The following is a 12730-nucleotide window of genomic DNA, read 5'->3' on the forward strand; positions in this document are numbered from 1 at the left end:
AGGAAGTATATTGAGAAAAGATTGTGATGTTGTGCTACTAATTTGCAGTTTGTTACGTCAAAATTGCCTTCATTAAGTTTTTTTTTTCCTTTTTACAGGCAATGTTACTGTAGAAGATTAGTCAGATGCCTTCTGTACATTCTCCCCATCACATGCTGTCTCATGCAAGCTTTGAAACACTGACCACATAATTTAAATGAATGAATAATTAGGTGAGCATAATGGAAGGCACTCATACTATCCTCCAATTGCACAGGCCCATTATGGAACTCTGTTACGTCAGCTTCTATCTCTCAAAGGGAAAAGTCAGAGGATTTACGTACAAGAGCTGTGTAACTCTAGACAAATCCAATAAACGTTTTCATAACTGCTATCAAGTAAGAGAAGGGTCAGAGACAGCAGAACTGAGAGAGCAACCTTATGAAAATGTTGGAGATATTTTTTTCAAGCAAACTACCACTAAAGATATTCTCACTGAGCTGTATAAACTAACTGCTGAAAAAGAGAGGCTGTTAGCTAACCTACTCAGTTCACACAACATTCTGGGTATTAAAATGGGAAATCAGGAGGGGAAGCTACAGGATGCCTCTGGAGGACTGAAATTTAAAGATGATGATCTCTTAAGCTTCAAGGATCAGCAGGAAACCTTTTTGGGATCCACAGATCAGAAACCCAGCTTGAGAAACAAAAAGATGAAGAAAACTGGCAGAAGGAGAGAGAGCTTGGAGGAGTTCATAAACAAGAAAGTGAAAAAGAAGGTTCACGGCGATTTGGAACCTTCTGTGTTAAACAGGACAGATATGCAACTGGGAAATAAAAGGACATTTCCCACTAAATTTTCTGCTGGCAGCTCTCCTGGTTCCTTTTCCAATTCTAATTGGCAGACAGTAGAAGACCAGGATGATTTACCATTTGACATGAATATACCATCAGAAAGATGGAGAAAAGATGGGTATTTTCTTGAGTGCAGTGGGACTTTGAAATCAGAAACAGACCTGTCTGATTCTCTATCTGAATATGACAATGATGTGTATGGAAGCTGTATTACACATCCCAGTGCTGGTCTGTTGGGTGATGCAGAGGGTACTCTTAAAGTAATGAAGGTGCAACACAGCAGCCCTTTGTTGAACTCTTTCCAAGACAGTTTATCTAACAGATTTGAGGCCTTAAACAAGACTGCAACAGCTGAAAGCCTGCATGGTTATGAGTATACTGAGCAGACCTGCAGTAAGAAACCTACAGCCAGAGTTGTTGCTAAAGTACAGGATTTGAGAGCATGTATGCAGAAAGTTATAAAAACCCATACAGAGTCTGATGATAACCTTTCTTACACTGATACTCAAGAAGATAAGGAAACTGTTACACCTGTTCTCTCTGAAGTGTGCAGGGAATTTATAACAAAAGCTGAGGTATTTAGTATAGGTGAATCTGCTGTTGACTCTAAGTACACTGTGATGCAGGAAAAGGAGCGCAATGGCTGTGTTTTGCAGTGCAAAGAAGAGAGACTGCAGATTACTGATGAGTCATGCAACCTTGTGGGAGCAGTCAATAAAACCCTTCTGAAAATTATCCAGAACGACAGTTTAGATGAAGCTGCAGAATGGAAGAGACTACAACAAATTACAAGAGCAGACAAAAACCTACCAGGCTCAATGTATGACAAAAGAGCTACCTTACCCCAGGAGAGCAACAAAGGTTTGTTTTTAAATCTGCCAATACATTTAAGAACTGATATTTCTCAGACAAGCACTAACATTAAACCAGAAGAGAAAAGGCCACTATCACCCTCTTTAGTTGCTGTCTGTAATGTTTTTAATAATTCATATTCAGGATCCAATGCACACAAACAAATGTCACCTATTCCTTCTCCTTTATCTTCGAGATTGCCTAGTCCACAGCTGCACCATAGGATTCTTCCACTACCTACACAGAACACTGAGGAAGAATTTGTGTTGAATGACTATTGCAGTGGGAGACACGATGCCACAAACCTCTCCTTTGCTAATGATTTGGAATCACAGTTCTATCTGAAGTTTCCTGAATCTGGAGAATTGGGATTTTCTATAAGACAACCAGGCCTACATCAGCACACAACTGGAGAGCGTTTGGAAAAATGCACTATCCAAGAAAAACTAACTACTCAGACACAGCAGCAGCTATGTCCAGGTTAGTCCTATTTCAGACCGTAAAAAATTCTGTCAAACTCTAAACATTCCAGATGTGGTCTTTTAATAATGACCAATTTTAGGGCTTAAACAATGCATTTGCAATTAAAGTAGTTTGTTGACTATTTAAGGCTCTGATTTGAAGTTTGATAATATATTTGGTTTTTATTAAAGTGATCATTATAGTTTGTGGTGTTTGCCAGATATTTAGGTGCACAACTTTTACCACGAGCTGAATATTTTTCACCCATGTAAGATATTCATATCTACCATATGTTATGCATCCAATTATAAGTGCATTTCCTACGCAGGGTGAAAATTTGTACTTGCTTATTTTCCTGTTTTATATGTTCTAGATTGTCAAATGGACCGAATATCTATTGTCAAAACCATTTTGTAGTTGATTTGGCTTACCAGATGGTATTTTGCACTTGTAGTGCAAGTAAATTAATTTATACTAACTTAGTGTAAGATTGGTGCTTTGGCCATGTAACTACAACAGGTTCATATAAATGCTGTGATAACAAAATGTTTGTGTTTTAAAGTGTTGCACATGAGAATCATGTTACAATATACTGGTATAATGTGAAATATATACTGCATGCTGGACAATTATCTCTGCATCGTGTTAACTGGCACGACAAGGCCCAGGTTTTTCTGGGAGCTTGGAATACTGGGGAGTTTTAGTTCTAGAGCATCTGGGTGTGAAGAACAAAGAGTTGGGGAAGGGGTGAGCATGCTTTGTGTGATTTTTACCGCTTACGGGAGAGGGCTACACACTTCAGTGACTTCCCAAAGTTCTTCATAGATAAGGGAAATGAGAAGGAAACAGAACAGTGCTTCCATACCCGCAAAATGAAACTCTACTCACCACCTTCATAAAGATACTGTTAAAAAAAAAAAAAGTCATTACCGTTTTTAAATCTTTGTATCCAATCTCAAACTTTTGTCTAACTACAAATCACTGAATTCTAGAAGACACTAGGATCCAGGTGCCAGATCCAGATTATTGTGGAACTGTTGTACAATGCTGTGTCTGGCAGGGGTGCTGGAACAAGTGATCTCTTCGGGTTTGTTTTGTTGTTTGTTGTTTTAAAGGCAAAAATCCAATGTTTAGTGGTATGGCTGTGAATGAAACTTTTCATACAGATCTACACAAGCAATTCCTTCCTCACTCCCACAACTATCAACTGAAGTCATAAGACTAGAGAATCAAGATGATGACTATGACTCTTGTGCTGTTATGAATGGATTTGGGTAGATATTTACCCTCTTTCATTCTGGGATACCCACTGCATGCTCCTGCAGTTTAAATTGGAATACCTAGCTGGCTATGGATTGTAGTAGATGCACTGAAAGCAGTTCCATGATTTGGTGGGCAGAGGGTGCTCTCTGCCATTGCTTTATTTATAGCAAATAGCATGTTTTAGTGACATTGGGCTTGTATCTTTTGTTGCTCAGGTTGGTAGGGTTGCCAGTCTCCGGTTTTTGACCAGAACGCCCGGTTGAAATGGGATCCTGGCAGCTTCGGTCAACAATGCTGACTGGTCTGTTAAGTCTGGTCAGCGGTGCTGCAGGGCTAAGGCAAGCTAGTCCCTACCTGTCCTGGCACCGTGCTGCACTACAGAAGCGGCCAGCAGGTCCAGCTCCTAGGCACGGGGGCCACAGGGCTCCATGCACTGCCCCTGCCCGGAGCACCGGCTCTGCAATCCCATTGGCTGGGAACCACAACCAATGGGAGCTGGGAGGGGGGCGGTGCCTGCAGGTTAGAGCAGCGCATGGAGCCTCCTGGCCCCCCTGCCTAGGAGCCAGACCTGCTGGCTGCTTCCGGGGCCCAGCGGGGAACCAGAACAGGCAGGGAGCCTGCCTTATCCCTGCTGCACCACTGACTGGGAGCTGCCCAAGGTAAGCCCGCGCCTCAACCCCCTGCCCCAGCCCTGAGCCCCTTCCTGCATCCCAGAGCCCTCACCTCCTCCCACGCCCCAACCCCCTGTCTCAACACACAGCCCCCTCCCACACTCCAAATCCCTTGGCCCCACTCTGCAGCCTGGAGCCCCCTCCTGCTCCCCAGAGCCTGCACCCCCAGTCCAGAGCCCATACCCCCTTCCGCACCACAGCCCCCTCCCATATTCTGAATCTCTTGGTCCCACCCCCCCAAACCCCCTCTTGTGCCCCAAGCCCCTTATCCCCAGCTCCACCCCAGAGCCAACACCCCCAGCTGGAGTCCTCACCCCCTCCCTACCCCAGCCCAGAGCCCCCTCCCGCACCCTGAACCCCTCATTTCTGGCCCTACCCTGGAGCCCGCACCCCCAGTTAGAGCCCTCACCCGCTCCAGCACCTCAACCCCCTGCCCCAGCCCAGTGAACGTGAATGAAGGTGGGGGAGAATGAGCCACCAAAGGAGGGGGAATGTAGTGATCATGGGGGGGGGGAGGCCTCAGGAATGGGAGGCGCTTCAGGGAAGGGGCAGGGCTATGATGTTCGGATTTGTACAATTGGAAAGTTGGCAACCCTACAGGGGTTGGCTATCCATCCTTCACTTCAGCATATGGATTTCTGGATCTCTTCAGTTATACTTGTACTGAAGTGCAACCGCTGGCCCACTAAGCAGGCCACAGCTTTCATTTTGTTAAGTGAACTATTAACTGGACAGAATTTATGGTCCAAAAGTAATTCATTGGTAGAATTCTTGGGAATTGTTTCTACGGGCAGTAATGCTGTTTGAATGATCAAAGTACAAATTAAAAGCTTAAGAAGAGATTAAGGCTTGCAGGAAATAATAAAATAACTCCCGTTTTGAAGTTACCATGTCGTGCAAACTTTGCTGCCACAGAGGTCTAAATCCAAACCCTCTGCAGCTGCTGTTTAAATGTTAAAATTTAAAACACTGTGGAAACTTGTACCATTTTTCTGAGGAGATATATTTCTGTGTTTATTAAATTATGAGCAAGCCTTGTTGTTAATTGTTCACTGTGGTAAGAGAAGCAAAGGGGATTTCTATTATTTGGATCTAGTTGTAAGATGATCTGATAATGTTACATATTTGAGTTGGGTTTGTGAAACGCTGCAGTGTTTTCTTTACATTTTAGTAGCCAAAAGTGAATTGACATGTCTCAAATGGACATGACATCATCATGGGCAGTTCAATCAGGCCCCAATTCCTGCAAATGCTTATGCACATGCTTAACTAGATTACTCTGTAGTCCTTGTGCGTGTGCTTAGCTTTACCACTATAACTAGTCACAGGGGGACTGCTTAAGATAGTGAAGTTAAGAACACCCATAAGTCTTTGCAGGATCAAGGCCACAGTGTATATAGTACACAAAAAGCAGTGTATGGTAGGGGGTTTGTGCTGCTTATTAGGTTAGGCTGCCAAAGACTTGACTGCAGTTCTTGGGCTACATCAGTGTTTCCCAAACTTGGGACGCCGCTTGTGTAGGGAATGCCCCTGGCGGGCCAGGCCGGTTTGTTTACCTGCCCGGTCCGCAGGTTCCACCGATTGCGGCTCCCACTGGCCACGGTTCGCTGCTCCAGGCCAATGGGAGCTGCTGGAAGCGGTGGCCAGTACGTCCCTCGGCTCGCGCCGCTTCCACACTTGTGAGGCCTCTGTCTATCTTACTGTTACAATCAAATTGAGGACCTGGTAACAAAAATCTGTATTGTCAGACCCACCCTTCAAAAGTCATGTATCACATCCATCAAAATCATGAGATTCTATAAAAACAAGAAATGTTTTGTTCCCTTGTTTTTTGTTTGTTTGTTTGTTTTTAGTATAAGTTAAGATTCTTGTATGTCTCCAGGAGCTGTGGCTTTAAAGAAACCACCAGATATCATGAGACTCACAATAAGATCATGTGCTGACATTGTTGCTTCAGTTAAATTGCCATCTTACATGTTTATATAGTCTAACACACAGGGCTTCCATATGATTGGGGCTTTTGGGTACAACTGAAATATAAATAATAATGATTTATAGTAGAAACAGGAGACTTATGATGCTAAGTATTAACTGGGACCTGAAGAGACATCCAGTGCTGTTGAGCCCCATCTATGATATGGATTAGAAGCATGTTGCAACCAGATCCCCAGACTCAGCTGTAACTCTAGTGTAGACAAGGCCTAAATCGCATGCTTCCATAGTTGAACTGTGGAATCCCCTAAAGGCTCTGTTGCCAAAACTATCATGTGTTTGCTTGAAGGGAGAGCATCTAGTTTTAAAATTTTGAGTAGGATAATTTTTTGAGTTCATATGAAAAAAATGTCACAGGGGTCTTGTATATTATAAATCTTCTTCTTACAGTGAAAAGCAGCTCAGCTTTCCTGTCACTGAGATGTCCTTCTAGGTCAGAACAAAAACTAAGTGGTTAAATTCCATTATTTGGATGCAAAATGATTTTTTTTCCTTTCCTGTTTTAGTGCCAAACAAACAGAAGTGTCCGAATAAAAATGTTAAACATAGAGGAATTCATTCCACTCTCACAAAAATACATCAAATATATATCACGATTAATCATGTGATTAAAAAAATTAATCGCAATAAAAATTAATTGCACTTTTAATAAGAGAATGCCATTTATTTAAATTTAACTGTTTTTTATGTTTTTGAAATGTTTTCTACATTATCAAATATATTGATTTCAATTACAACACAATACAAAGTGTACAGTGCTCCTTTTATATTTATTTTTATTACAAATATTTGCACTGTAAAAAACAAAAGAAATAGTATTTTTAATTGACCTAATAAAAGTACCATAGTGCAATCTCTTTATCATGAAAGTTGAACATACAAATGTAGAATTAAGTACAAAAATATAACTACATTCAAAAATAAAACACTCTAAAACTTTAGAGCCTACAAGTCCACTCAGTCCTACTTCTTGTTCAGCCAATCTCTCAGACAAACAAGTTTGTTTACATTTGCAGGAGATAATGCTGCCCACTTCTTGTTTACAATGTCACCTAAAAGTGAGAACAGGTGTTCACATGGTCCTGTTGCAACTGGTGTCACAAGATATTTACATGCCAGATGCGCTAAAGATTCATATGTCCCTTCATGCTTCAACCACCATTCCAGAGGACATGCATCCATGCTGATAACAGGTTCTGCTCGATAACAATCCAAAGCAGCATGGACTGACACATGTTCATTTTCATTATTTGAGCCAGATGCCACCAGCAAAAGGTTGATTTTCTTTTTTGGTGGTTCAGGTTCTGTAGTTTCTGCATTGGAGTGTTGCTTTTTTAAGACTTCTGAAAGCATGCTCCACACCTTGTCCCTCTCAGATTTTGGAAGGCGCTTCAGATTCTTAAACATTGGGCTGAGTACTTTAGGTATCTTTAGAAATCTCACATTGGTACCTTCTTTGTGTTTTGTCAAATCTGCAGCGAAAGTGTTTTTAAAATGAACAATATAGGCTGGGTCATCATCCGAGACTTCTATAACATGAAATATATGGCAGAATGCGGGTAAAACAGAGCCAGAGACATAGAATTCTCCCTCAAGGAGTTCAGTCACAAATTTAATTAACGTATTATATTTTTAATGATCGTCATCAACATGGAAGCATGTCCTCCGGAATGGTGGCCGAAGCAAGAAGGGGCGTACAAATGTTTAGCATATCTGGCACGTAAATACCTTGCAATGCTGGCTACAAATGTCCCATGCGAAATGTCTCATGCGAATGCCTGTTCTCATTTCTAGTGACCTTGTAAAGAAGAAGTGGGCAGCATTATCTCCTGAAAATATAAACAAACTTGTTTGGCTTAGTGTTTGTGAACAAGAAATAGGACTGAGTGGACTTGTAGGCTCTAAAGTTTTACATTATTTTATTTTTGAGTGCAGTTATGTAACAAAAAAATCTATATTTGTAAGTTGTATTTTCACAATAAAGAGATTGCACTACAGTACTTGTATGAGATGAACTGAAAAATACTGATTTTTACATTGCAAATATTTGTAATAAAAAATAATATAAAGTGAGCAATGTACACTTCGTATTCTGTGTTGTAATTGAAATCAATATTTTTGAAAATGTAGAAAAACATCCAAAAATATTTAAATTTCAATTGGTATTCTATTGTTTAACACTGTGATTAAAACTGAGATTAATCACGATTAATTTTTTGAGTTAATCGTGTGAATTAACTGTGATTAATTAACAGGCCTACTATATATGCATCTCTGCGGGCAGTTCTCACCTAGTCCATATACAAATACATCATGTTTCTCTAGCCTTAGAATAACTGAGCTTGCTGTCTGCCCTATGACCACTTTTAGACCTGTCCCAGGGCAGACTTTTTGCCTCCAAAAGATAAACCTTTCCTCCAGCTCCACCCAGTAGTCTCTCCTCCCTTAAGGAATCTATCTCAGCAGCAGGGACTGTAAAGGAAATGTTCACACTAGTAAATAAAACTTTGGAGAAAATATTCAGAGCTGTTTTATATTTAAATAATACAGAGTGACACTCTATCACATTGCCTTAGGAAATAGTGTCTGGAACAGGAAAGAGACCAGTGGTATTTTTCTCAAATTCATTGACGCATCCAGTGGTTAGAACAGGAAACTAAAAGTAAGCATTCCAAATTCTGGCAAAGCCTCTGTGGCCTTGGGTAAGTCACCCAATATTTGTGCCTCAGTTTCCGCAATATTTAAATTGTGTGTAAAACCTTCTTCATAAGGGTGTATTGAACCTAACTAATGTTGGTAAACTTTAAATTTATTGGCTTAAAGGTTTTATGTACATTAGTACAAAGTATCATATTACTGTGTGTGTGTGTGTATCATAGGTGAAGCTGGCAGTGCCACCTATTATTTAAGTTGCCCAGCAATTCCTATTATAAGACGCTATTTTCAGTTGCTTATAATAACTTTATCAAACTTTTACTGTTTGGGCTAAATATTTCCATGCTGGGTGGGTGTTTGCATCAGACTGAATTGTTTTGAATAGATTCAGCCAAAATGGTTCAGCTGATTCCAAAAACAAAGTTGGGTGGAAAAATACACTGTTTTGCTGTGATAAATTCTTACATCTATTTCATTGAGAAGATCTGGTACCCCGATGCTTTGGAGCAGGGACTTGAAATTTGGTGGGGATTTGCCTTTGTGACAGGAATGTTCCTATTGCTATGCATATGAAAATCAGCCCAATTTGGCCAAGTTATAATCCTTTAGAAAATTTCATAGAATATCAGGGTTGGAAGGGACCTTAGGAGGTCATCTAGTCCAATCCCCTGTTCAAAGCAGGACCAATTCCCAACTAAATCATTGCAGCCAGGGCTTTGTCAAGTCTGACCTTAAAAACCTCTAAGGAAGGAGATTCCACCACCTCTCTAGGTAACCCATTCCAGTGCTTCACCGTCCTCCTAGTGAAAAAGATTTTCCTAATATCCAGCCTAAACCTCCCCCATTACAACTTGAGACCATTACTCCTTTTTCTGTCATCTGCTACCACTGAGAACAGTCTAGATCCATCCTCTTTAGAACCCCCTTTCAGGTAGTTGAAAGCAGCTATCAAATCCCCCTCATTCTTCTCTTCTGAAGACTAAACAATCCCAGTTCCCTCAGCCTCTCCTCATAAGTCATGTGCTCCAGCCCCTAATAATTTTTGTTGCCCTCTGCTGGACTCTTTCCAATTTTTCCACATCCTTCTTGTAGTGTGAGGCCCAAAACTGGACACAGTACTCCAGGTGAGGCCTCACCAATGCCATATAGTGGGGAATGATCACATCCCTCGATCTGCTGGCAATGCCCTTACTTATACAGCCCAAAATGCTGTTAGCCTTCTTGGCAACAAGGGCACACTGTTGACAGTTTACACATGTCTTGTAGAAATACGTTAGTTTGGCAGCTAAAATCTTTCAAGATTCCATCCACACTGAACATAGGTGAGGGCATGGCAAAAGCCACTGCTTCTCCCCTGTGATGCCCTATTGCTAAAGGAAGGTGTGCTAGGCGAAAGGGGAGATGAACTCCTGATGACTTTTATTTTCAGTAAAACTTTCCTGAGTTCATAAACTTTCGTTCCTGAAACATTGCTAAGGAAATCTCTTCTTTCCACATGAACCATAAAAGTCCAATTTTACATGACTTTACTTCCAATATAAAACCATCTTAGGAAAAGGAAATTAAAGATGATACTTCCTTGGCTTGTGCCTAGAGATGCCTATTGAAGTCTGGTAGTCCTACTTGTGTGTGGTGTTTCATATCATATGGTTATATTTAGAAACAATAGGATGAGTTAAGGACTGAGTCAGTCTTAGTTTTGAATTTGTTTGATTGTGTTTGGTTTGATTTTCTTGGTTAATAGTATATATGGGGCTTTGCTAATAAAATTGTAACTGAAAATTAAAATGCAGATAAGGTTTCATCTCAGCTGTTTAATGTAGGTGGCAAAAGTAATGAATATTTAGTTCTTCTTTGAGTGATTGCACATATCCATTCCACTTTAGTGTCGGAGATTTTTCCTTTAGTGGTACTCATTGGGTCTTGTGTGATCCTCGTAGCACTGCATTGGCCACACCAGCATTGGTTCTTCAGTCTGTGGAGCCCTCTCTGCTGGGTCTCCTTTAATATTACCTACAGAACCTGACCTGATTTCCAAGAACCATAGTCTCTTGCTATATCTCAGTCTGGCCACTCTCCATCTTATGACCTGGATACTCCATGCTCAAGAAGTGAAGTTTTGGAGAATGTGCAAAACATCCTGAACCAGCAGGAAGCCATCTAGTAGATTATACTTACCTGTTGAAGTGAAAGCAATTCTCCTTTTGGTCAAAGCAGAAGGGTGTACTGCCAGTCTTGGCCTCTATCTGACATATTTTGGACTATTTATTCTACGTGAAGCAACAAGGCCTGTCAATTTAGTTCCATCAGAATTCAGCTGGCAGCTATCTCTGCTTTCCACCCACCAATTGTGGGCCGCTCAGTGTTTTCTAATCCTATGTCAGTCAGATTCTGAAAGAGTCTGGACAGGTTATGGAGGTCATGACTCCCATTCCTCCATGGGACTTAATCTGGTGCTAACAAGGTTGATGGGTGCGCCCTATGAACAGGACTGCTCTTTGCTGCATCTATCCATGAAAACAACTTTTTGGTCGCTATTAACAGGGGTGGTGGAATTATGAGCATTGGTAGCTGGCCCACCTGAAACAATTTTTTATGAGGACAAGGTATACTTTTATCCACATCTGAAATTCCTAACTAACGTAGTATTAGACTTCCACTTCAATCAAGTCATATATTTACTGACTTTCTTTCTTAGTCCCTGTTCTCATAAGGATGAGAAGAGGCTCCATTCTTTGGATGTAAGAAGGGCATTGGCTTTTTACTTGGACAGAAGTAGGTCTTTTAGCTCATCAGCACAGCTATTCATGTCAGTTGTGAATAGTATGAAAGGCACAGAGGATTTTGTCCTTGATTTCATCCTGCATATGTCTGTTATCTCTCTCTCTCTCAGTGGTTTGAGCATTGGCCTGCTAAACCCAGGGTTGTGAGTTCAATCCTTGAGGGGACCATTTAGGGATCTGGGGCAAAAATCTGTCTGGGGATTGGTCCTGCTTTGATCAGAGGGTTGGACTAGATGACCTCCTGAGGTCCCTTCCAACCCTGATATTCTATGATCCTCTGTCTACTTGAAATGGAATGGCCATGTGCAACACATCTTAAAGAACAACAGTTACAGAACAGGTTAATAAGTGGTTTTTACTGCTTGAATTTTATATTTGTATGGGGGGGAGGTTGTTTTTAACTAACTGTCTATTTTCAAATCAAAGAGCTAATGTCAATAAGATGAATTCAGTAACTAGGTCTTGTGATCGTCTCGTGTACCATGGCTTTGGGAAAAATCAGTTTTATAGAAACAAAGCTCTCTTTAAAGACTCTTAGAATAGAAGACAGCTGATATTATACTGATTCTTTGCTTTTTGTTTGAAGAATGAAAAGGGTTTATAAATATCTTCTCTAAGTGGTTGAGAGAATTGCTAATTGATATTTTAAAAATACTATGGGTTTTGTCCATAAATAATTTGCATTTCCTGAGGTGAGTTTTCACATAAGTCACATTGAAAAATCATGCAGTTTCTCACATGTAATTCACATGAACATGGTATACATGAATGTTACTTGGTTCACAACAGGAAATTCAGTGTGAATACTCTGAGCATTTTGCAAAGAGTATAAAGAATGAAGAGGTTGGGGTAAGACCGCTCCCTTTTCTGGTTTTAATACATTCTAATTCAGAAATGAAAGTAAATGTGTATGATTTTGAAAACCTCAGGTTGGCACACTGCAATCTCACTTTGTACATTTTTCTAAGCAACAAAAAGAGAGCACATATGTATTGCAGAAACTCAGAAGGTTAACTTACTCTTGTTCACATACATGATCTATTGTTTTATTTAAATTTGAAAGTAATTTTTTAGTTATTTATGATCAGTATCTTTTTCACTATAAAATAGGTTACAATTTCGATGCCCAGATAACTGGGTTTCATGTTGGATTCAATGGTAACTGAATGGAGCTGGAGTGACTTTATGCAATATATACTCGAGAACACAAGAGGGAGC

General features: G+C 40.5%; 1 protein-coding gene across 1 annotated transcript in view; it reads left to right on the plus strand.

Annotated features, from left to right (window-relative positions):
- The first annotated feature begins 263 nt into the window (after positions 1–263).
- Positions 264–12730, plus strand: part of LOC128836154 (formin-1-like) — an 85327-nt gene continuing 72860 nt past the window's right edge. The window contains exon 1 of the mRNA XM_054026172.1: positions 264–2166. Coding sequence (XP_053882147.1) covers positions 264–2166 — 1903 coding nt within the window. The remainder of the gene's footprint in view (positions 2167–12730) is intronic.

Source organism: Malaclemys terrapin, chromosome 4, assembly GCF_027887155.1.
Source record: "Malaclemys terrapin pileata isolate rMalTer1 chromosome 4, rMalTer1.hap1, whole genome shotgun sequence".
In the NCBI taxonomy this organism is placed as follows: domain Eukaryota; kingdom Metazoa; phylum Chordata; order Testudines; family Emydidae; genus Malaclemys; species Malaclemys terrapin.